A 23366-nucleotide genomic window follows, 5' to 3' on the forward strand; every position below is an offset into this window, starting at 1 on the left:
ACACACACACACACACACACACCCTCTCTCTCTCTCTCTCCACACACACACACACACACACACACACACACACACACACACACACACACACACACACACACACACACACACACACACACGATCAACGGGTGCAGACTGAACTCATCGGCAGGAAGCTCGACTTTCCCGCCGCTCCGGTAACCAAGACACACGCGTCGCTGGCCGCACCCGCTGCCGTGACCGCCACGCCCGATGCCGTGACCGCCACGCCCGACGCACCCGCTGCGCCCGATGCGTCGGCGCAGACTGCCAGTCCCGCCAAGGCCACGACGCCGCGGAGCAAGACAAAGAAGCAGAAGAAGAGGAGCAGCAAGGCGGGGAGCAAGGCAAAGTCCCGGTCATCGACCGTCGAGCTGCCGGCAGGCGAGGAGGCACCCGAGGGCTGGGCATCGTGGTCCGACGCCAAGCGCAAGTCGTGGCTCCTCCGCGACGTCAACCCCAACGCGTTCTACTACCGCCACACTCCGCCTGGTGAGACCCAGCTGAACGGCAAGTGGTCCGACGAGGAGCAGGCTGTCTTCATGGCCGCTCTCGAGTGCCATCCGCCCAATGGCCACTGGGGCCTCTTCGCCATGCACATCCCGGGCCGCGTCGGCTACCAGTGCCGCAACTTTTATCACTATTTGCTCTCCACTGGTGTCCTCTCCGACCCGGACTACACCGATGCCAACGGCAACTACACCGCAAAGAAGGTGCGCGGCCCGCGCTCCGCCGCAAAGAAGCCGCGCAAGCCACGCAAGACCAAGGTCATCCGCCCGCCGCCCGTCGTGGCCGCAAAGCCCGGCACCCCAGCCTCGGTCGCCGCCGCAAACAGAACCGCCGCCGCAAAGGCCGCCGCTGCCGCAAAGGCCGCCGCCCGCCGCGCGCAGCGCAAGGCCGCAAAGGAGCGCAAGGCTGCCGCTGCTGCTGCTGCCGCTGCCGCCGCCACAGAGTCCGCCACAGAGTCCGCCGCAGAGCCCGCGCCGCCTACCCAGCCCACGTCCATGGACGAGGAACTCGATCTGGTGCCGGCCCCGGTCGCAGAGGCAGTCCCAGTCATCACCCTCAAGCGCAAGCGCGCCTCGCCCACCGTTGCCGCCCTCCACAGCCGCATGATCGAAGGCGACGGCATCGCTGCCGAGGCCGAGATCCTTGGCCAGGGCCGCCTCAAGCGCGGCAAGCCGCTGCCCTCGCTTGTTCCGGACCTTCCGCCGCTCCCGTCGCCGTCCGAGCTCCCGCCGCTTCCGGTCCTGCCCTCGCTCCCGGTCCTCCCGCCGCCTCAGCTTGGCCTCGAGCTCGAGCAGGCCGCCGAGCACTGCGTCGTCGAGAACAGCGCCACCATCCGCTTCGATCGCGCCACTGCCCACGAGCTCGCCCACCTCCTCGCCCGTCACCAGGACCAGCGCCTCGAGCTCATGCGCGCCATCACTGCAGAGCAGAACAAGTTTATCACCTTTTTCACTGCAGAGCTCGCCCGCGCCGCCGCAGCCGCCCCGGCCTCGGACGCCCGTATCCGCGTCCTTCGTGCCTCGCTCCGTGCAAAGTTTGACTCGATGGCCGAAGACATGCTCTCCAAGCAGCGCCAGGAGGCTCAGATGCTGGCCTGCTGGCAGCTGTGGGAGGCAAAGCATGCCCTCGGCATCTCCACCGCTTCTCCGCTCGACGCCCGCAACCCCTCCGCTGGCCTCGCCACTCTCTCCGTCTGCTTCCCCTTCCATCTCGTTGTCGTCGCCGACCACTAGCCCTTATCGGTGCGGTCGTGGAGGCGCGTTGTCTCGCGCGCCAAGTGAACAACACAGTACATAACCAGTTCCACTCGCTCAGAGCTAAGCAGCGATACACATCTCTCGTTCATTTCCCCATCACTCCTCGCATGACTCGTCCACGCGGGTAGACCGCGACGACATGTTCTCTTTCTCCAGCTCAAGGGACTTGCGGACCATCTGCAGCCGCTCAATCTGCCCCAGACTCTGCGCCGCAGCGCGCGCCTCGGCATCCTTCAGTGCCTCAAGCGCTGCCTGTGCCGTAGACGCTTCCGCCCGCGCCGCAACAAGCTCTTCGTGAGCTGTCGCGACTTCGGTCTCCAGCTCCACCACGCGCGCCTCGAGTGCTGAAACCTGCGCACCGCTCTCGGCACGCTCACTCGCGACGAGGGCATCGAGCTCGCGCAGCTGCGACTCGTAGTCGCCCGCTCGCCCCTCGGCTGCCATCTTGGCCTCGTGCAGATGCGCAACTTCGCCCTGGACCCGTGCCACTTCCATCTCGGCCCGAGTCAACTTGAGCTCCAGCGCCTCGCACCGCTCACGCGACGCCGCCAGAGCCGCATCCAACTCGCGAACCTTGTCGTACATGGCGCCCTCGTCGTCGGCACGCGCACGTGCCGACACCGTCGACACAAGCTGAGAGTGCTCGATCTCGCGGATGGCGTTCTCCATCTTCACCGTCGCCTCGCGCGCCGCTCGGTGCGCCTCGGTCTTGTCCATGAGCGCACGCTCCAGCGCTCCCCGGCTCTCGGCAAGCTCCGACTGCAGCTGTCGGATCGTCGCCGCAGACTGCTTCAGCTCGTAGCTCGACGACGTGTGAGCCTCTGAGAGCTGCTGTCGCAGTGTCGACGACATCTGGTCCACATGCGTGACCTTCTCGTGCCGCGCCTCCTCCAGCTGGGCCTCGAGCGTCTTAGCCTTGGCCTTTCCCAGCGCCTCGGCGGCCTGCACCTCGGCCTCGGCGCTCGCAACCTTGGACTTCAGCTCACCAACGAGCTCGAGCAGCTCTTCGTGTGCCTTCTCCAGCTCCAGCTTGCGGCCTTGCACCTCAAGGTGGCTCTGCTCCAGCGCGCTCTTGGACGCGTTGGCCGCCTCGAGCGATGCCCGCGTCAGGTCGAGCTGGGTCGCCAGCGACTCTTGCTCGCGCTGCGCCTCGCCCATGGCGTCGACAAGCGATGAGAGCTCAACCGCCATCTGGTGCTTCGTCCGCTCGAGATCAACCACCTTGGCCGACGCCGCAGACAACTCATGTTTGGCGCTCTCTGCCACGCCCTCCCACTCGTCTGCCTTGGCCCGGCTCCGCGCCAGCTCCTCCGCCTGCGCATCATGCCGGTCCTGCAGCTTCATCACCAGCGAGCCGAGCCGGTCACGCTCAGAGCATGCCTCGAGCGCCTCGCGCTTGGCCGCGGCCAGCGCTGCCTTTGCCTCGCCACACTCGCCCACCAGCGCGTCGTGGTCCTTGCGCAGGCCCAGCAATTCGCCCTCGGCACTCTGCAGCTGAGTCATTAGGCTCATTTTGGTGTCCAGCAGCTCCTCCAACTGGCCCGCGCCGCCGCCAGCTTGCTCGCTGTCTCGCGCTCGGCCGTCTCCGCCCGCGTCACAGCCTCTGTAGCCTTGGCCGCTGCGCCCGTCGCCGCAATGTTCTCCTGCTGCACCTTGTAAAGGTCCTTGGTCAGCGTTGCCAGGCGGTCCTCGAGCGCAGGCAGGCCAGCACGACGCTCGGTCTCGGCGTCGAGTCGCGCCACGTACTCGTCAATCTTAGCCTGCAGCGCCGAGTTGGTCGCCTCCAGCCGCGCCGTCCGCGTCGAGACTTCGGCGTCGGTCGATGCCCGCGCCGCGTACAGCTGCTCTTGCAGCGCCGCGACAGAGGCCTCGGCTGCCTCCAGCCGTGCCTCCCGTCGCGCTTGTTCCTGGCCCATCAGCTCGAGCTTGACCTGCGCCACCCGCGACGCCTCAACCTCGTCGGCCATGCCTGCCAACTGTGCCTTGGCGCTCACTAGCTCGGCCTGGACCAGTGCCAGTGCCGACCGTGCCTCGCGCGAGCTCTCGGCAGAGTCGGCCGCGTGCGACGCGTGCTTGGCGCTCAGGTCCATGTGTGCCGACATCGCGTCTACCTGTGACGCGAGGCTCCGCCGCGCACTCTCGGCTTCAGACACTCGGTCTTCCAGTCGGCTCTTAACCTCCTTGAGCGAAATGACCACAGACTTGAGTCGGGCGCACTTGTCGCGGAGCTCCGCGAGCTCAGCTTCGGCCGCCGCAAGCCGCCGCTCGGCCGTGGTCTCGGTCTCGCGGCGGGCGGCCTCCAGCGCCGCCTCGGCTTCCCGCTTCTCCAACACTGCGAGGCCAAGCTGCTTCTCGGTCTCGCGAAGCTCGGCTTCAAGCTCGGATGCATGCTCAGTCGCGCTGTCGACCATGCTCGTCATCTCGCTCAGCGACGCGCGCAGCTGTGGCAGCGCCGCCGCCTTGGCCCGCAGCGAGTCCAGCTCGCTTGCGCTCGGCATGCTGCTCAGCTTAGCACGCGCTTCCGCCAGCTCGACTTCCAGCCGCGCCATCCGCGACGGGTCGCTGCTCTCTCCGGCGCGGACTTGCAGCTGCGCGTCTGCGGCCTTGAGCTTGTCCAGCGCGTGACCTGTATCCTTCTCATATGCAGTCTGAAGAACCTTCAGCTCGGTTTTCAGCTCTGCCACCGCCGCCTCCGCCGCGCTAGCCTTCTTGCGCGCCGCCTTGAGCGCCTTGGCGTTGCGCGATGCTAGTTGTGACTTGGCCTGCAGCTGCAGCGAGAGTTCGCGATTCGTTGCGTCGGCCTTCCGCAGCGCGCGTCGTGCCTTGGACAGCTCGCCCGCCGCCTTTCCGCGGTTGCCCTCAGTCGCCTCTAGCTGTGACTGCACCAAAGCCGTCGTCGCCTCGGCGTGCTCCACACGGCTCTCGAGCGCGTTCTTCTCAGTTAGCGCCTTGCGCAGCGCGCCCTGTGACTCCTGGAGCACCAACCGGAGCTCGGCAAGCTGGTTCAGCGCCGACTCGGCCCGCTCGGCCGCAGCGTCGCGCGCAAGCTCCGCGTCGGCACACAACTTCTCAGCGGTGTCAAACGTCCGCGACCGGCGGTTGAGCTCCGCGCGCAGATCACCAGCCTCGAGCTGAAGTGCATCAAGCGCAGCCTTGGTCTCGTCAAGCCTCGCCCGGGTCTCATCGAGCTCGCGAGCGCTCATCTTGTACGCAGACCGTGCCTCTGAAAGCTCCTCGCCAAGTGCACGCATGCCCTTGGCCGCAAGCTCTTCGACTTTGCGGTGCTCGGCCTGGAACTTGTCGACCACAGCAGTGAGCTCGTCGCGGACAGCTTGGCACGCCGAACTCGTCGAGCCAGTCTGGTCCTGCACCAGCGCCATAGCCTCGTTGCGTGCCGCAGCGGCTGCCTCGTGCGCTGCTGCCACCTGCCCTGCCAGCGACTCGCGGTGGTCTTGTGCACTAGCCAGCTCGTCCTTGGCCTCTTTGAGCCGAGCCGCAAGCTCGCGGTTGTGCTGCTGCAATTCACGGATGCGATCACGCGCCGTGTTGAGCTTCTCGCTTCGCGACGCCAGTAGATCCGCCATCGACGACGACGACTGCGAGAGCTCTTCCAGCTTCTCAGTTGTATTCTCCAACTGCTGGGTGAGCAGTGCCTTGGCCAGCACCAGCTCCTCGCGCGTCGCGTTGAGCGCGCCAACCTCGTCTTGTGCCTCCTTCAGTGCAGCATTTGACGCATCAAGCGCATCCGCCAGCTGCGCTGAACGCTCGCTTTCGGCCTCGAGCGCCCGCTGGGTCTCGGCAGCGTTCGACTCCATCACTCTCACGTTGGCGTTGATCTTCTCCAGCCCCGACGCCAGCTCGTCGCGCTCCAAACTGATCTTCTTGTAGCGGGCCTTGAGCTCGTCCAATGCCTCGGCAAGGTCTTCGTTAGCCGTTTTGACCTCTTCGACCTCATCTTGCACGTTGAGTCGTGCAAGCATCATCTCGTGGAGAGCATCGCGCTCAACAATGACGTCGTCGAGATCGGCCGCAGTCGCCTCGAGCTCGGTTTGCAGACCCTCTGCAGCGTCGGCGGCAACCCGGAGCTCTTGGTTACTCGTCTCCAGCTGCGACGCATGCGCTCGCGCGCTCGCAAGCGCTCCTTCCAGCTCGGTGACCCGAGCTGTTGCGTCACCCAGCTCGCGCTCCAGTGCCGCCATCTTGGCTGCATGCACTTCTGCAGCCTGAGCCGCAAGCTCTTCGGCGCGATCGGCAGCGTCTGCCGCCGCAGCTGCGGTGGCCTCGCAGTTGGCGAGTGCGTCATCACGCTCGGCCTCGGTCGCCTCCAGCGCCGCGCGCGTCGATGATAGCTCGGTCTCACGCTCGGCAAGAGAGGCGCTCGCTGCTGTCAGGTTCGACTTGGTCTCTTCCAACTCGTCATGCAGCGCGTCGGCACCAGCCACAGCAGCAGCGAGCTTGCTCTCCAACTCGGTGCAGCGGATAGAGCTTGTCTCCAGCTTTGCAGCCTGAAGCTCAAGGTCTGCCGTCGCAGCAGCAAGATCGGCCGCCACCGCCTCACAGCGCGTGTTGCGCTCGACAAGCTCGGCCTCGAGCTCGGCCTCCTTTGCAGCCGCAGCATCGGCGTCGGCGGCAGCTTTCTCGCCAGCAGCGGCGAGCTCGGCCTTGGCCTCTTTGAGCAGGGCAGCAAGGTTCTGTGCCGCCCGCTTGTGGCCCTCTAGATGATCGATGTGCGACGCGTTGGTGGCACTCAGCTGCGCCAGTGCATCTTTTTCCAGTGCCGTCGCATTGAGGTCGGCCCGCGTCGCCTCGAGCTCCTCGGACTGGACCGAGTAGTCGATGCGCATGGCGTCCAGCTCGGCCGCAAGCGCCTCCTTTTCGTTGCGGAGCATCTCAAGCGCCAGCGCCTGCTCTCCGACCTCCTTCTCGAGGTCACCAATTGTCGTCCAGAAGCCCTGCTGCTCAGCCTGAGTCTCGGCAAGCTGGGCCTCGACCGCGGCCTTGTCCATGTCCAACGCCTCGAGAGCAGCCCGGAACGAGTCCTTCTCCTCGGCAAGAGTCCGCGCCTCCTCGCGGGCGAGCATCAGCTCGTCAGCTGTCGACGAGACCAGCTGCTGCAGCTCAGTTGACTCGCGCTGCATCTTGACCAGCTCCATCGAAAGTGACTCGCGCTCGAGCGCCACGTGCGAGAGCTCGTCCAGTTTCTCCTGCTTTTGATCGGCATCAGCCTGCAGCGAGACAAGCGACGACTCCAGCTTGGCAATGACCTTCTCCGACTCGTCCATGTGCGCCGAGAGCTGTGACTGAGTAAGCACCAGGTTGTGGTCAAGGTCGGCAGCCTCGTTGCGGGCTGCCGCAAGGAGCTGCTCCAACTCGAGCGTCCGCTGCATGAGCGAGGCCTCACGCTCCGCAGCTTCAGTGGCAGCAGCGTCAGTGTCGTGCCGGAGCGAGTCATGCTCCGACCGCAGCGTCTCGAGTGCCGACTCAGCGTCAGCCAGCTGATGTGCAAGCTCCTCATTCTGCTCCACCGTCCGCTCGAGCGTCTCGGTAGTCTTGGTGAGAACAACTTGCAAGTCAGTGGCCGTGTTGTGCAGCTCGATGAGCTGCAGTGACGCATCATCGCGCTCGAGCGCAGCCTGGGCAAGATCCTCGCGCGCCGCGGTGAGCGACGAGTTGACCGCAGCAAGCAGCTCATCCTGATGAGCGATCTTCTCCTCAAGCGAGCGTGCGAGCACCTCTGCATCGGCCTCGCCCTGAGCCTTGTTCATCTCGGACAGCTCCAGTGCGTGCTTGATCTCGACGAGCTCCTCGCGGAGCTCGGCCTCAATTCGCTGTGCCATGTTGAGCTGGTACTCAAGGTTGGCAACCTGCTCCGCGCGTTGCTGCAGCCGCTCGCGAACTGCTGTGTTCGGGTTGGCGTAGTCGCCAGCAAGCACCGGCGTCACACCCATGTCGACCAGCTGGTTCCGCAACTGCTCGTTGGCGAGCACAGTCTCCTCCAGCGAGTCGGTCATGTCACGGAGCTGCTGCTGCTGGGTAGCGAGCGTCCGCTGCAGCTCCAGGATCTGGATGCCGTCTTCAGAGTGGGTCGACTCGGAGGTATACTCGAGTTCACGGATGCGCGCCTCGAGCGCGGCATTGTGCTGCTCCAGCGTCTCCACATGCGACTGCATACCCGATGCTGCGCTAGCCTGCTCGGCAACTGACTTTTCCACCAGCGAGCGAGTGGAGTCCAGCATCTCGACCGCACGATCGCGCTCCGACGCCGCCACCTCGAGCTCCTGCTGCGCAGTGAGGAGCTGGGTCTCAAGCTCGGAAATGATGGCCTTGTACTTGGAGTACATGTTGGCCAGCTCTTCACGGACATCGTCCTGCGGCTCAGACTGGGTCATCAGCGAGAGAACCCGCTGCATGTTGGCCGCATTCTCCTGAAGCTTGGCATACTGCGCCTCGAGCGCGTTGCGCTCAGTCACGGTGTTCAGCAGCTGAGTCTGCGTCAATTCCAGCTGGCGCGCAAGCTCAGTGTCCGGAACAGCAGTCGGTGCAGCTGCACGCTCGGCGGCACGCTGTGCAGCTGCGGCCTCGGTCTGGGCGTCAACGAGCTCGATCTCGAGCTCGCGGATGCGGGCGCGCAGCTCGGCAACAAGGCTCGAAAGCGCAGCAAACGAGTCGTGGTCATCGTTACCGCCGCCGCCGCCGCCGCCGCCGCCTCCACCTCCGCCGCCGCCTCCATCGCCTCCACCGCCTCCACCACTTCCGCCGCTGCCTCCGCTCCCGCTCCCGCCACCTCGATGGGGACCGACATTCCCCGCATCGTCGCGACGGTCGCCAGCATTGTTGTTGCCGTCGCCAACTTCGTCATCGTCGTCGCCATCGTCGCCACCGCCGCTCCTGCCGCTTGTTCCGTGCGATGACTTGCCCGAGCTTGCTGCCGACTTGGCGGCCGCGCGGGCAGAATCAAGCATGGCGCGCAGGTCAACAAGATTAGACTCGAGGTCGTGAACTGTAGCCTGGGCCGAGCTCGACTCGGTGCGTGCGGCGGTGAGATCAGCGCGCAGGGCACGAGTCTGCTCGCGAGCTGCTTCAAGCGCAGTTTGGAGTGCGTCACGCTCGTCACAGGCAAGCTGCAGGTTATGAGCCGCTTGCGAGGCAGCAGTCTCTGCGTTGGCGGCCTTCTTCTCGACCTCCAACTTGGCCGAGGCGAGGGCAGCGTTGTCCTTGCGCAGCGAGGCGACTGTGGCCTCGAGATGCGCGACGCCGGCCTCACGCTGTGAGCCGTCCCACTTGAGCGTATCGAGTGAGCGCGCAAGATCATCACGCTCGGCGGTGAGGGTCCGCAGCTGGCCGCGAAGCTCATTGGCCTGGGCAGTGACAGTTGCCAGTTGTGCCTGGGTTCCCTCCAGGCGGACGACCTGGCCGCGAGCCTCGCGGGCGTCCACCACCGCAGCCTCAAGCTTGTCGGTCGTCTCGGCGAGCGACTTTTTGAGCAGCGTAAACTTGGACTTGTCGTCCTTGCGCTGCGAGCGCAGTAGCGAGATCTGGTGCTTGGCATCCGTGAGCTCGGCAGTCAAGTCCGCAATCTTGGCCTGCGCATCGGTGGCAAGGGTGTGGATCTTGTCGCGGGCAGCGTGCGCCTCGGCAATCTGCTTCTCGGCCAGCTCCTTGTGCATCATCACTTGCGCATCGCGCTCGGCCTCAATAGACGCCACTGCCGCTTCAGCCTCGGCTCGGGCAATGTCAAGCGACTTGTGCACTCCCTTGAGCTTGACAAGCTCGGCCTTGACCTCGTTCGCCTCGGCAAGCTTGGCCGCAATCTCTTGCTCTGCTTCACGCAATTTGGCCCGGGCCTCGGAAAGCTCGCCCGACGTTCGGTCCAGCTCGTCCTGGGTTGCCGCGAGCTCAGCTTGAACTTGCCCGGCGTCGGCGAGATCATCCCGCACAGCGGCCAGCTGTGTCGTGAGCTGGGCAACGCTTGTCTCCAGCTCGGCAATGTGAGCGTTACAGCGCTCGTGATCAGGTGTCGCGAATGCCGACGAAATCGAGGTTGACGACGACAATGATGAGTTGGGCGTCGCGGGAGCTGCACGCGCAGCAACTAGCTCAGCCTCGAGCTGGGCAATCTTAACGCGGCAGTCCTCACAGTCGGTAGCTGAGAGGTTTGCTGAGCGCGCGGCCGCAAGCTCGGCCTTGAGACTTGCAATCTCAGGCTCGTGGGTGCAAGCGATGCGACCGGTAGCCTCGCTCAGCTTGGTCTCGAGCGCGGCCTTGGCGTTCAGCGCAGCCGCGAGCTCAGCCTTGGCAGTGCTGAGGTCGGCGTGGGCTGCTGCAATGAGGGCATCAAAGTCCGGGCCCGGAGAGAGGTTCTCCGAGGCTGAGGCTGGGACCGACTCAAGCTCCGAGGCAAGCGCAGCGTCAACGGCAGCCGTGACCGAGGCGAGCGCGTTCTCGGCGGCAGCGAGGGCTGCGCTGCCGGCCGAGGCCTCGTCGTCGGAGAACGACGGTGAGGGCGACGACGACATATGGCGGAGCGCGTCAATCTGGTCAAGCAGAGCTTGACGGTCGCGCGTAGAGGCGGCAATGGTGGCATGGGCACCATCGAGGGACGCCGTCAGAGACGAACGCTCGGCTTCTAGCGCCGCAACCAGGGTACGGAGCTCTGAGACCTCACCCGCAGCCGAGGTCTGGACGGCGCTCAGCTGCGCCTCAAGCGCCTCGTTGGCGGCGCGGAGCTCAAGGAGCGCGGACGAGAGCTCGGAGCAGCGCGCGTCGGTCGAGTCGTCGAGCACGTTGCGCGGGGAGCGGCTTCGGCCGACGAAGCCGACGACGAGACGGTGACGACCGACGAAGCCGCCGAGATGTCGAGCGACGACGAAGCCGACGAGAGATCATCTGCCGAGTCATCGGGCGCCATTGAGGCGTCGAGCAGGGCCTGCAGCTCGGAGCGGGCCTGGTCGCGCGCATCGAGGGCTCGCGACAGGCGAGCCTGCGAGGCTGCGAGCAAGGTGTCGGTGGCATGCTTGTCCGAGGCCATGGCGGCAAGCTGGGTCTGGAAGGTCACCAGCTGAGCCTCCAGCCGGGCGTTCTCCGACTCGAGCGAGGCGTTGATCGAGTCGAGGCGGGCGATAGTGGCATCGGCCGAGGTCAGCTGGTCAACGAGCGTCTCGATGGTCTTGGTGTATGTCTCCTGCTCGTCGTCAAGCAGGCGCGAGTCGCGGAGGACGGTCTCGAGCTTGTCGACGCACTCACCACGGGCCTGAAGCAGCTCCTTGGACGGGGTAGCCGGCGGGCCCGCCCGCGGCGGGCGGGTGATGGCGTCGGCCTGTGCGCCCAGCGCGGCCGAGGCCTCGGCCAGCGAAGCCTGGAGCGCCTCCACAAGCTGGTCCTTCTCGGCCAGCCGGGCCTCCATGAACGCCAAGTCGTCGACGAGCTTGCCGACGTCACCACGGGCGACAGCAAGCTCGTCACGCAGCGCTGCGTTGGCCGCCTGCAGTCGCGACAGCTCGTCGGCGCCAGTTTGGCGCGGAACGGCGGCGCGTTTGGCCGCCACCACGGGCGCTGTCGCCCGCAGTGGCGCGTTGCTTCGGGAGCTTGCTTGCAGCACGCGCATGCTCCCCTTGGGTTGGCTGTGGTGTGGCTGGGGGGTGGAAGGTGGCTGGGTCTGGGGTGGGGTGGGGGTGCGTTGAGTGGCGGTCCCTCCGTGCTCGGCGCCTTGCGGGCGCAGGCGTGGCGCGCGATGCGCGGCGAATCAATGAATCATGTCGGGCTCAAAGTTTGTGGCGCCGCTCACTGCTGAAGGCGAGGGAAATGGCAAACAAATTGTGTGTGCGTCTATGCCGGGCCTGTGCCGCAAGCAACACACGCCCCTCGACACACCCCAGCTGCGGCCGCAGCTCTGCGTAGGCCGCGTCCTTGCCTCGTCTCACACCCCACTTCAGGCATGGCTGCGTTGGCGCTCGCATGGAGCATTTCTGTGCTGAGCTCGAGCTTGGGTGGGGGCTGGGTTGGTTGCGCGGGGCGGCGCGGGCGGTGCGCGGGGCGGCCGCGCCTGGTGCCGCTGACGGTTTGGAGCGCAGTCCTGGTGGCGTGTGCGCTTGGAGCCGATGTTGGACTCCTCACCGCTGCGACGCGGACCAATGGCGACGATGACGATCGCGGCCTGGTCTGGGGTGTGGCGCTGGTGGCAGCTGCCGGTGCGGGCATGGTGCTCGAGGGCTGGTACGCCGAGTACGCGATGGTGACTCGGGCCCCCGATCTGGGCTTTCCTGCTCGAGGCACGGCGGTGACCATTGCCTGCGCTGTGGCTGGCGGAGTTGCAGCCACAGCTGGCATGGCTTTGGCAGGGCGGGTCATGGTCTTGGGGCTGCTGGTGATTGCCGATGCAGTGACAGCTGGATGTGCGGGCGTGGTGCTTGCCAAGCTGGCGCACTGGGACGCGCCTGTGCGGGTCCGGCTGTCAGACGCAGCAATCCGGGCGTCGGCTGCGCCGATGGTTGTGGACTTTGTTGCGTCCGATGCGCTGCCGGCCGGTTTTGGCAGTTTGGGCATGAGCGCGTGCCCGGGACGGTACAAGCCGCCGGGGGTGGTGCGGGACCTGGCGGTCGATGTGGCGCACCTGAGCGGCTCACTTGGCGTCGACGTGCTAGTTACGCTCGTCCCGGTTGACGAGCTGCGACGAATGGGACTCCAGGACCTGGGAGACGTTGCACAGCGTGCAGGACTTGTATGGGAAGGCAGCGTAACGTGGCGCGACAAATGGGTCCCCACGCTTGCCGATCTCGCGCTTGCTGCCGAGACCATCGCGGTCCATCTCGCTGCCGGCCGCCGAGTAGTCGTCCACTGCAACGGTGGCAAGGGACGAACGGGACTTGCCGTGGCCGCTACTCTCCTCACCTGCGCACGCGCAAGCGCCGACAGCGCGCTCTCCCTCGACGATGCGCTCTCCGCCATGCGCGCTGAGCGCCTCGGGATGCTTCGCAACCCTGTCCAGATTGCCGCCGTGTTGGCCTTTACCTCGCGGCTGCATGCCCTACCCACTCCCGGCCTCCACGTCCACCCACGATCTCTAACCGGCTCAGCCAGTCTCAGCTCGAGATCATCGTCGTTCAGCAGCGCAAGCTCTGCCGTTTGCCACTCGGACTCGGACTCACATGGCAGCCATGATCTCTCCACCAGCCCGAGTAGCCATCCGTAGCACGTACAACCATCGCACAATCTCGAATCCGAGATGGCCGGCCGCAGCTAATTCCTTGATTTACAGCAGCAGCAGCAGCAGCAGCAGCAGCACCAGCAGCAGCAGCAGCAGCAGCAGCAGCAGCAGTGTACACCTGAGTCGGCCCGAGCCACCACCGCCCACCCACCCGCACACACACCCGACCACCCACCTCTACCCACATACGCCACTCCTCCTCAGGCGGTATCCATGGCCAGTCCTGTGGACAACAGATCCGCACTCGAGCGAGTCACCCTTGTCCACACCATCTACATTGGAGCCATCACCGTGGTCCTGGTACGCCCCTTCCCCTCCCCTTCCCTCCCCTCCCCTGTCCGTAACCTCACCCTCTCCCTCATCCTCACCCTCTCCCTCTCCCTCTCCCACAGTTCCTCCTCTCTGTCTGCATCGTCCGCTACCGCCACATGAAGCGCATGCGTGGTCTCAAGGCTATTCCCCAGAACAGAATACCCGTCGGCCGAGACGATGTACCCAAGGCACGCTCTCTGCCCATCCCCCCCCCCCCCCCTTTCCCCCTCCCCTCCCCCTCTACCCCTCCCTGCCTCCCTCAGACTCACCAGGACATGGATGATGACGTGTAGAAGCAGGCGGCGTTGATCGAGGCCACGACTCAACGGGCGATGAGTCTGTCTGCGCCGCCGGTGGTCCCTGCCGAGGGCTCGCTTGGCTGGGGCCAGCCGTCGTCGGACTTCGGCCAAGTGCACTTCAAGACCTCCATCGCGTCGAGCTTCCAAGTCCTTGAGGCTGCGGCCATGAATCGGTATCCGGTGCTGTATCGTGAGCCGTCGATGACTGTGGCCAACTATCTCGTATTTCTCCGTGAGGTCTGCTCCGGCCTCCAGCCGCAGCTCTGCGCCTGGTACGTGGCCACCTATGAGCGCGCCCGGTTCTCGACGGACGACTTTACCCTTGACGACTACAAGGCCTTTATGGATCGCTTTGTCGTCCTCATCCAGGCCATCGAGTCTCCACAGTTTGCCGTCAACGAATCGCTAATCCCACCAGAGCGGTTCCGCATGGCTGCAGTGTCGTGACGAGCGGCGCGCGCACATGCTGCAATGTATCAGCGCTTCTTGCCGCCGCCCTTCTTGCCGCCCTTGCCTCGGCCCTTGCCTCTGCCCTTGCCCTTGCCCTTGCCCTTGCCGCCGCCGGCAATCTGGACTTCGACGCCGCCGAGCATCGGCGGAATGAGGTCATTATCCTTCAGCGACTTGATGAGTGCAAGCTGGCCGGGCGTCTTCTTGGCGAGGCTCATAAAGTTAGCCACCGCTGCCCGCGCCGCCTTGCCCTTCTTCCCGTCGCCGGGCACAAGCTTGACCTTGTACTTGAACTTGGAGAAGGCTGACCACGGTCCGCACATGACCAGCGCGTACAGCAGCTCGTTGTCGCCGCCGGTCGAGTCCAGGTTCTCGTCACCCTCGCGTGACGCATCCATTGACGCCGGGTTGCCCACCAGCGTCTGCATGAGCGACACTGTCGACGCCACTTCGGACTCGACTTTCTTCCGCTGCTTCTCGTGGATGGCCTCGCGTTCGGCGTCGGTCATGGTCCGCCGCAGGTCCGTCACAATGGTTGCCGTCTCGTCGGCGGCAGAGCCGTCCGACCCGCTCCCGCTCTCTTCGTCGCCGTTGTTGTCGTCCCCGCCCTCGCTCGGCTCTCCGAGCGCCGCCGCAATGACATCTTCCGAGTGTCCCAGCTCGCGCATCCGCGCCCGCCGCTCCTCGTCGTCCTGGTCGGCATACTTGGCCATCATCTTCTTGAGCTTGTTCCGCTTCCGCCGCTTGGTCCGCTCCGACACTTCGCTGGCTGCTGTCCCATCCTGGGTTCCCGAGTCGGACGCCTCGTCGCCGCGGCTGCTCTTGTTGTTGCCGCCATCACGCGCCGCTGCCGCTGCTGCCGCCCGCTTGCTTGCCGCAAGCTCCGCCCGCAGCGTCTCCAAGTCGAGCTCGCGCCCCTCTTTCCGAGCCTTGCGCAGCAGCTTGCGCTCCTTGGCGGTGATCCGCCGCTTGCCGCCCCCCTTGCCGCCTTCCGTGCCGCTCGCGGGGATCGCCGGCCCGCGACCAGCGCCGTCGGCTCCGGCCCCAGCTCCAGCTCCAGTCGGCGTCTCGTACGCCGGCGTGTCCGGAAACAGGCCATCGTCCGAGCCCTCGTCCTCCGAGTCGTCGTCCGAGTCGTCGTCCGGGTCGCCATCATCCGCGGCAGCGGCGACAGCCTCTCCAATCGCACCATCGCCTGCCCCCAGGCATGCCACCTCGCCTGCCCCCTCGCTAGCAACTTCCGCCGACGGTCCGGCACCATCAGCCACCGTCAGCGCCGCGTGGACAGGAAGCTTAGTGCGGAACACAATGCCGTAGCCCATGACCAGAGGGTTCGGCGGCAAAAAGTTCTTCTTGCCGCGAATCATGAACGATCCGGTCGAGAGGTACTCACCCGACGGCGCAGTCTTGGAGACCTGGTGAGCATAGACCCACCAGGCCGAAGAGACAATCTTGGCTGACCACGCAGCCGAGCGCGAGACGCACGCACACCCGGCCTCGGCCAGCGTGTTGGGCGGAATGACACCGCCGCTCGGGTTCTTGATGATGAGCGATGCCGCGCCGTGGATGTCGGCGTGGACGTATATGTCGTGCTTGTCAAGGTACCGCTTGACGAGCAGCTCATTCTGGTGGGCGTCGCGGCCAGAGACGACCATAAACCGCTCCGACGACACAAACCAGTTGAACTTTTCAAACCACAGCGCCTTGCGGGTGGCCTGGATCTTGACCTTGGATTGGCCAACCTTGCCCTCGGCCTTGGCTGCCTTGGCACGCGCCCGCTTCTCGATGGCGTCCATGGCCTTGTCAAGCGCCGCGAGCGACTTGGCGTGCTTGGTCCGCGCCGCCTTGGCCTTGGCGTAGTACTCCTGTGCGTTGGCGTACGCCGACTCGGTAACGTCGATGTCGACCACCCGCGTCGCGCCCTCGTCGCCCGTCGGGTCCGGCAGCTTGAGCGCAATGGCCGACGACTCGAGCTTGAGCTTGGTGATGAGGCATGCGATTGGCTCGCCACGCCGCTGCTCTTCCTTGACAATCCGCCCGAGCTCTTCCCAATCAACAGCGTTCTCCAGCGCCGACCGGATGATGAGGATGGCCTGCTCCACTTCGTCGACTGAGACCTCGATTGCCTGTGCCTTGGCTGTGCAGTCGTCGACCTTGGCCGCCAGTCCGGCCACCCGATTGAGCTGGTCCTTTCGCGCCTTGTCGATCTTCTTCTCGGCCTTGTCACCCTTGGTCGTCTTGGTCGTCGACGCCATTGCCATCTCCTTGCACGAAAAGTATGCATCGACCGCAACATCAAACGAGGTGAACTCGATCCGCGACGCGTCCGCAAACTGCCGCCACAGATGCGGGATACAGTAGCCAGCCTTAAAGCCGGCAGGCGGAATGGCCATGCCCTCGACGTAGCTCACCACCAGCGGCGCAGCCGGATCGACTTCGTGGCCCTTCTTGGGCAGCAGAATAATGTAGCCAGGCACAACCTCGTTCGGCTCGTCTGGATCCTGCGTGTTGGAGCCCTCGACCACAAACCGCGGCGAGAGCACATCGACAATGCCGTCGGCTTCGCGACACGCCGCCGCAATCTGGGACACCCCATCGTCGGATGCCAGCACCTCTTCGGCTTCGGCCTTGCCGTCCACGCCGGCGCCGAGGAGCGCGTGCTGCGCCAGCTCCTTGCCGTACATCGACGACCGGAGCAGCAAATTGAACGGCGAGCCCGCTTCCGGCAGCAGCGCACGAATCCGCTCGTCGTCGAGCACCTCGCCCACGTTGCGGGCGCTCGCCACGTCCAGCACCTCCCGAGGCGCAATCTTGACGCCGGCCTCGGCATCCACACGCCTCCGCATCGTTGCCAGAATCACCATCTCAGAGTCCAGCAACACCACATTGCCCTGGTCATACAGCTCCACATACAGATGATGGAGTCCCTCCCGCGACGCAAACGTCAGCAGCACCACCCGGTCGATGCCCAACTGCTGAACAGCCGCCACCCGCGACTCACGCAAGTGCTTGCGCAGCTGCACTCATATTTCGCAAGCACCCCAATCCATTGCGTGATGCCCATCCCTCTCCGTAGTCAGTCGTGTTGCCGCCTGCACCACAGGTCGCCGTCAGCCGACCGCTGTCCGAGTCGGATCGAAGCTGCCGCCACCTTCCTACAACCGCCCCGCCCCGCCCCTACCCCCTAACCCCTTCCCCACCTTCCATCCACCCACACACCCATCCACGCATTCTTCCTCTTCACCCTTTACTCGTCTTCGCTCCAGTCGTCCTCTACGTACCTTGGTGACAAAGCCCGAGGGCTTGGGCGGACGGGCGCGCTCATAGGTGGTCAGGTGGAGCCGGACGCCCGACTCGACCAGCAACGAGGGCTTGCGACCACGGGCTTGGAGCTTGAACAGCAGGGTCCGCCCGGTGAGGTCGTAGATGTTCTTCACTGAACACCCGATGATCTCAGGTCCAATCATCTTGAGCATCGCTGCCACATCAAGCGCCGTGAACGTGCCCTTCATCTGGCTGGGTGCGAGGGGAGAAGAGACGAGTGGTGGCCGGCTCGGCAAGGTCGCACACAGCCTGATCAACAACCGCTATCGTCGTCACCAGCATGAAACTAGTTCACTCGCTCGGTCCTCTACTTGTTCTTAAAGTCGTCCACGCGCCGGCTCAGGACCCGTCGCTTCTTGGGGCCGGCCTTGAGCCGGTCGCCGACGGACTTGCGCGACTTGAGCACCTCCTCCATCTCGCGAGGTGACGCCGGCGGCTTGTTGCCGCCGATGGTGAGCTTGAGCTCGATAGCCTTCTTGGACGCCCGACGCGCGGCCATCCGCAGCTTGTGGGCGGCCTTGCGCTTTTTGGCGGCGTCGCGCTCGCGCTGCTGCGCGTTTTGCCGCGCCGAGAGCTGCCATTCTTGCGCAAACGAGTCGAGGATGCCAAAGAGCTCCTCCGACGGCGTCTCCTTCTCGCCGAGCTTCGCGCACAGCGCGGTGAGGCCCTTTTCTACGAGCGAGAAGAGCGGTTCGATGCGGTTGAGCTCGGTAGTAGCGCGCTCCACAAACTCGCCGAGCTTGTCCTTGAGCACGTCGGTCGCCGGCACCGTCGCCAGCTGGCTCTCCACCGCCCGCACGTCTTTGCGCAGCCGGTTGTAGTCGGCCTGGAGCACTGCCACGCCGACCTTGGATGCCTCGTTGCACCCCTCCAGCGCAGTGAGGAACGCCTTTTCCGTCCCGGGATACCGCTCTTCCACAAAAGACTGAATGTAGTGCAGCAGGTGCTGCCTCCCGTTCGCTGCCTTGGTCCCTTTCAGCTTGAGGAGCGACGCCAGCGGGAGAGCCTTGACCCACGTCTGGTTGACAAACGACGCAATGGCGAGAATGATTTCCAGCAGCTGCTCCAGTGCCTCAGACGACCGCACAGCCTCGACCGTCCGTGCGTTGAGCTCGAGCTTCTCCGAGATCTCCTGCACCTTTTCGCCAAACTCGAGCTGGAGCTGCAGTGCTGTCAGCCGCTGGTGGACGTTGGGAATGTTGGCAACAAGAACAAAGAACTGCTCGGCCTCGCCGAGCCTGGCCAACGCCTTGGCGTCGCCCTCGTTGTCTTGCATGTAGTCGTCGAGCTCGCGCTCCTCCTCCGGCGTGATCCACGCCTTGAGCAAGTCCTTGATCCGGTCTGCTGTCAGCAGGCCGTCGTCGAGGTCCATGATCGCGTCGCGGATGGCAGGCAGCGGCGCCTTGAACGACCGCAGCAAAAGGCACACGTTGTTGCTCCTCTTGTTGGAGAGAATCGCCACACGCTTCGGCGCAGCCTTGACCGCCGCCTTGGTCGACGGCGCCTTGGCCTGGAACAGCTCCTCCAGCACGTTGTAGTCGAGCCGGATGTTGCGCGGATTGAGCTTGGAGTAGAGCGAGTCCTCGACCTTGACTCCGCGCGCCATCCTTCCCAGGAAGAGCTTCCGCATCTTGACATGGGCCTTGCGCGGCGTGTTTGGCCGCCCACCGCCGCGTCCGAACCCGCCCGGTGGCGGTGGCGGTGGCGGTCCTCCACCCGGCGGCGGCGGTGGCGGAGGCGGGCCACCTCCTGGCGGCGGCGGTGGCGGAGGCGGCGGAGGTGGCCCGCCGCCACCCGGAGGTAGCGGCGGGATCGCCGGCGGCGGTCCGTCTCCGACCTGCTCGCCGACCGCTGTGGGGCCGGCAGGCCCGCCACTGCCGCCTGGCCCGCGCCCGGGAAGTCTAAACGCGCGAATGACTTTGGTCATCATCACAATGCGCTTGGCAAAGCGCCAGAACCGCGGCAGCCGCTGACGGCCGTACGTCTGCGACCGCGCGTGCTCGAGCCGCTTCTTGAGCTTGGTAATCTCAAACAACATGGCCTCGACCGATTTGGCGTACTTGCGCTTGAGCGCAGCGTACCGCTGCCTGTGCATCGTCTCCATAGTCTGCTTCGCGGAGACCATCTGCTGCTTCAGCGACTCGTTCCGCTCCTCGAGCATTCGCATCTGGTCCGGCGCGTCAGCCTCCAGCAGCGCCACCCGGTCCTCGAGCTCGCGCCGCTTGAGGTCAAACTGCGACTTTTCACGCTCGAGATCGTCCACCGACCGCGAGTACTGCAGCGCATCAAGGAGCGAGGTGAACGACTTGCCGAGCGGCATGTCCGAGGTACCCGCCAGCGATGGCGGCATCGGCGACTCACGCCCGTCGCCGTCGGCCTCGCCGGAGGGCGGCGTGGCGCTCCCGCCCGGACCCACCACCGCAATGGTCACCTCGGGCCGTGCCGCGCTCGCCGCGCTCGCCTTGGGCCGCCCCAGCATCTCGCATGCCAGGCTATCAAAGGCCTCCGAGACACGGCCCCACATGGCGTCTCCTTTGGTCCCCGATGCAGGCATGGCCACCAGCATCTGCATGAGCTTGACAAACGCGCCAAAGTGCGGCGTCGTCCGCAGATTGAACTTGAGCCGCTCCGCCACCTGGACTGGATCCGACAAGTCCATGTCGTTGAACTTGAGCCGCTTTGCATCGGCCTCTGCGTACTCGCGGTATGCGTCGATTTGCGTCGAGAGATCGATTGATCGCGTCGCGGATAGCTCCTCCAGGATCTCATCGAGCTTGAGCGCAGAGAGCTCGCGCCGGAGGTCAACCCGAGTGTTGATGTCGGTCGAGAGGTTGACGAGCGTGTTGATGAGGCAGAGGAGTTCGGCCTGCACCTCCTCAGCCTCGTGCCCACTTCGGTTTCCGTCCTCGCTCTCGGACGCATCATCAGAGACGGCAAACTTGAGCATCTTGACAAGCGTCGAGAACCGGACCTTTTCCTTCTTGAGCACCTTGAGCTCGTCAAAGCCGGTCCGGACTAGACCCCGGCCCTGCTCCGAGTAAATGGCGATGCCGGAGAGGAGCTGCGCCGCGCGGATGACTGCGTCGTTGTTGGTTGTGTCGAGCGAGGCCGTGATGATGTTGACGTAGTCCTGTGCCATGCCGGCCTCGACTCCGGGCATGGTATCAAAGAGCGTCGCCAGCGTCGAGAGCACTGCGCTCTCAGTGTCGATCTCGTCATCAGTCTTCTTCGACTTGGACGAGAGGTTGTGCAGCAGGTCGATGAGGGTGGTAAAGCCGAGCTGGTCGATGAACTCGGCGATCCACGAGTCCGGCGCCACGTCGATGGTCTCCTCCAACTCGCGCAGCGACTCGGCGTCGGCGTGGACGTTGAGCATGGTGATAAAGTACTCGGGCGGCCGCAGCCCAACCGAGACGTCGACTTGCGACGCCTCGTCGCCGCCAGGCGTCACCGCCGTCGACGAGAGCCCGCCGTCGTCTCCACCGGGAGTCAGCGGCCGCTCGGCCTCGCCGCCCGAGCTCATCGCCGGGTCCGCAATCGAGCTCAGCGACGGCGCGCCGGTCGAGAGCGAGTCGCGTGTCCGCCCAAACACAGACCCGCGCCGCCGCCGCAGAAACGCCTGCGTGCCGGACGGCGTCGACTGGAGTACAAATGAGCCGCGAGGGCCCGTCCGACTCACCGCCAGACTGCCGCTCCCCTTGGTCGGCTGGAGGCCCATCTTGGCGTCTTGCAGCTTGGCCACGGCGTCGAGCAGCGCCCGCTTCGCCGCCCGATCCTCGGGCGTCTCTACAAACGACTCGACCGCGTTTCGCACTCCGCCCACCGTCCGGTGCAGGAGCTCGGCGTGGTACCGATACTCAGCAGCGATGGCATCGTTCGGCGCCGATACTGCGCCTTTCTTGAGCAAGTTGCCGAGCGCTCTGACCGTGTTGGTGGCGTAGTGCTCGTCGGCCGAGACTCGCTCGACGTCACCGGTCGCCACCGAGATGTACATCCGCGAAATGGCGACGCCCACAGCCTGCGCCGCCTCTTGCACCGGCGCAGAGGCGTAGAGGAGCTCCTGTGCTGTCCCGCCAGTCTCGCTCGTAGATGGAGTGTTCACATCGTCGTCTCCCGAGAGACTCAGCTTGAGCCGCCGCTTGCGTGCAAAGAGCTCAGCCCGGGTCGAGCTCTCGTCCTCCGACTCCTTGCCGCTGATGGTGAGCGATCGTGAGCGGACAAGGCGCGCCCGCGCATCATCGCCGCTCCTTCGGACGCCCATGTCGTCGAGCTCCTGTCGCATGTGCCGCGGCAGTGCTGCCAGCGGCCCGAGCGACTTGGAATGCTCCAGCGTAGTCTCGCAGGAGGTGTTGCAGCCCGAGTCTGAGCTCGAGCCCGAGCCCGAGCCCGAGTTGGGCACGACCGCGATGTGTGCCATCGAAGAGAGCGCAATAACGTCCGAGGTTCCAGAGCCTGCGCCTGAGCACGAGCCTGAGCTCGAGCCTGAGTCCGAGCCGCGGAAAAACGATGACGGCTTGCGGGAGAGGACTGAGCCGAGCTCGGACTCATCGTCGTCGTCGTACGCGATTTCCAGCACCGACGGCTGGACAAAGACGCCGCGAAGTGGCGGGCACGCAAAGTACGTGACATCGTCGACGCTGCCGTTGTTCTTGCCGACCTTCTCGTCAAGCTCGACGCCGACCCACGTCCCGCGCGCAAAGTGAGTCTCGCCAATGAACCGCACCACGCCCGAAACTGCACCGAGGACACGGACCCTCGTTCCCGGCGCCATGTTGGAAATGATGACTCGTTGGCCCAGCGACGACGACGGGAGCGATGACCAGATGTCAGGGTCTGGTCGTCCATCGTGTGCCGACCGCACCACCTCAACCACGTTATCATAGTGGCCATGGCCGTGCGCCGGGAGCGGCTCGTGCGACGCTGCGCCCGTCGGCGACGCACTGGCGCCGCGTGGAAGCAACGGCCGGAACTGGATTCGGTGCCGAAGCGCATGGGCTGCGGGAGGCAGCGACGTCGCTCGGTTGCTGGGTCTACTCGATCGAGCCGGCTCGCCCACCCGGGCCGGCGAGTCGAGCGTCGCCGGCCGGTTCTGGCGTGAAGCTCCACGGCGCACGTTCTTGAGTGCAGACCCTTCTGGCTCGCGGACTCGCGGCTCACCGCCAGGTGACCGGCGTGAACGCGACCGTCGGCGCGAGCCCGAACGTGACCCCGATCGCGAGCTGGGCCGATCGACGGCCCGCGGGCGGGCACGTGTCTGTGGCTGCGGCTGTGACCTGCTCGTCTTTCCGGAGAGCTGGGCGAGCAGCGCCGAGTTGTCATCGGAGAGGGTGTAGTCTGTCGGAATGGCGTAGCGATTGCGGGCAAGAGCGACGTTCTCCGGGCGGACAAAGACACCGCAGCGGCGCGGGCAGCGAAAGTAGCGGGCGTTGACGTCCTTGCCGTCGCAATTGCCAAGCGGTGCCGCCAGCTCCAGGCCGAGAAACACACCTTCTCGGAAGGCCGCGGTCCGACATAGCGAACAAGGCCCACCACCGACTCGCCACGGAGGCGGACCTCGACGGCAGCGCCCACCGATGGGGTCTTGCGGGCCGCCGCCCGTGCCCTGGCCAGGGTGGCGGCGTAGTAGGCTTCACCCGCCCCCGTAGCAGCAGCAGCAGCAGCAGCATCAGCCATGTGCCCCCGCCCCTGTTCCACTCGGTTTCCCTCCAACAGGTATCCAAGGGCACGGTCGTGGGGCGTGGAATGGGTGAGGTGAAGTGTTGCTGGTACGTAAGGGGGGGGGGGGAGGGGGGAAGGTCAACCATACCGTCGCCGTGGGCCGCCCCTGCCGCAACGGGTCGAACAACCAAAGCCCACCCCCACACACTCCCCTGACACAGCCACTCAACAAACCAATGAACAACATGCGCAAATGGCAAAGATGACATGCCACCCGCCAGCCCACCACCAATAACCCTCGGCAGCGGGGGGGGGGCGGCGTTGGCGCGGAGCCAT

General features: G+C 65.4%; 6 protein-coding genes across 6 annotated transcripts in view; 3 read left to right on the forward strand and 3 right to left on the reverse strand.

Annotated features, from left to right (window-relative positions):
- The window catches only part of AMSG_05271 (uncharacterized protein), a gene marked incomplete at its 5' end in the record, with an annotated part of 2154 nt that extends 329 nt beyond the window's left edge, over positions 1 to 1825 (forward strand). The window contains one exon of the mRNA XM_013902536.1: positions 135 to 1825. Coding sequence (XP_013757990.1) covers positions 135 to 1760 — 1626 coding nt within the window. The 3' untranslated portion in view covers positions 1761 to 1825. The remainder of the gene's footprint in view (positions 1 to 134) is intronic.
- Positions 1826 to 1853: 28 nt separating this feature from the next.
- Positions 1854 to 11388, reverse strand: AMSG_05272 (uncharacterized protein; the record flags this gene model as incomplete). Its single annotated transcript, XM_013902537.1, has 3 exons — positions 1854 to 3344; positions 3383 to 10583; positions 10625 to 11388. The coding sequence occupies 3 exons, from the start codon at positions 11386 to 11388 to the stop codon at positions 1881 to 1883; spliced, it is 9429 nt and encodes a 3142-aa protein (XP_013757991.1). The 3' UTR covers positions 1854 to 1880.
- Positions 11389 to 11718: 330 nt separating this feature from the next.
- AMSG_05273 (dual specificity protein phosphatase) lies at positions 11719 to 13023 on the forward strand (the record flags this gene model as incomplete). Its single annotated transcript, XM_013902538.1, has 2 exons — positions 11719 to 12828; positions 13006 to 13023. 2 exons carry the CDS (start codon positions 11719 to 11721, stop codon positions 13021 to 13023), a joined length of 1128 nt encoding a protein of 375 aa, XP_013757992.1.
- A 177-nt stretch (positions 13024 to 13200) lies between these two features.
- AMSG_05274 (uncharacterized protein) lies at positions 13201 to 14330 on the forward strand (the record flags this gene model as incomplete). The annotated part of the gene is made up of 3 exons (XM_013902539.1): positions 13201 to 13287; positions 13380 to 13463; positions 13599 to 14330. The coding sequence occupies 3 exons, from the start codon at positions 13201 to 13203 to the stop codon at positions 14043 to 14045; spliced, it is 618 nt and encodes a 205-aa protein (XP_013757993.1). The 3' UTR covers positions 14046 to 14330.
- On the reverse strand, positions 13899 to 17560 carry AMSG_05275 (serologically defined colon cancer antigen 1; the record flags this gene model as incomplete). The annotated part of the gene is made up of 2 exons (XM_013902540.1): positions 13899 to 17065; positions 17330 to 17560. The coding sequence occupies 2 exons, from the start codon at positions 17558 to 17560 to the stop codon at positions 14075 to 14077; spliced, it is 3222 nt and encodes a 1073-aa protein (XP_013757994.1). The 3' UTR covers positions 13899 to 14074.
- Positions 17561 to 17679: 119 nt separating this feature from the next.
- AMSG_05276 (dynactin) lies at positions 17680 to 23045 on the reverse strand (the record flags this gene model as incomplete). Its single annotated transcript, XM_013902541.1, has 2 exons — positions 17680 to 22839; positions 22893 to 23045. The coding sequence occupies 2 exons, from the start codon at positions 23043 to 23045 to the stop codon at positions 17680 to 17682; spliced, it is 5313 nt and encodes a 1770-aa protein (XP_013757995.1).
- Positions 23046 to 23366: the final 321 nt, after the last annotated feature.

Source organism: Thecamonas trahens (genome assembly GCF_000142905.1).
Source record: "Thecamonas trahens ATCC 50062 unplaced genomic scaffold supercont1.22, whole genome shotgun sequence".
Lineage (NCBI taxonomy): Eukaryota > Apusomonadida > Apusomonadidae > Thecamonas > Thecamonas trahens.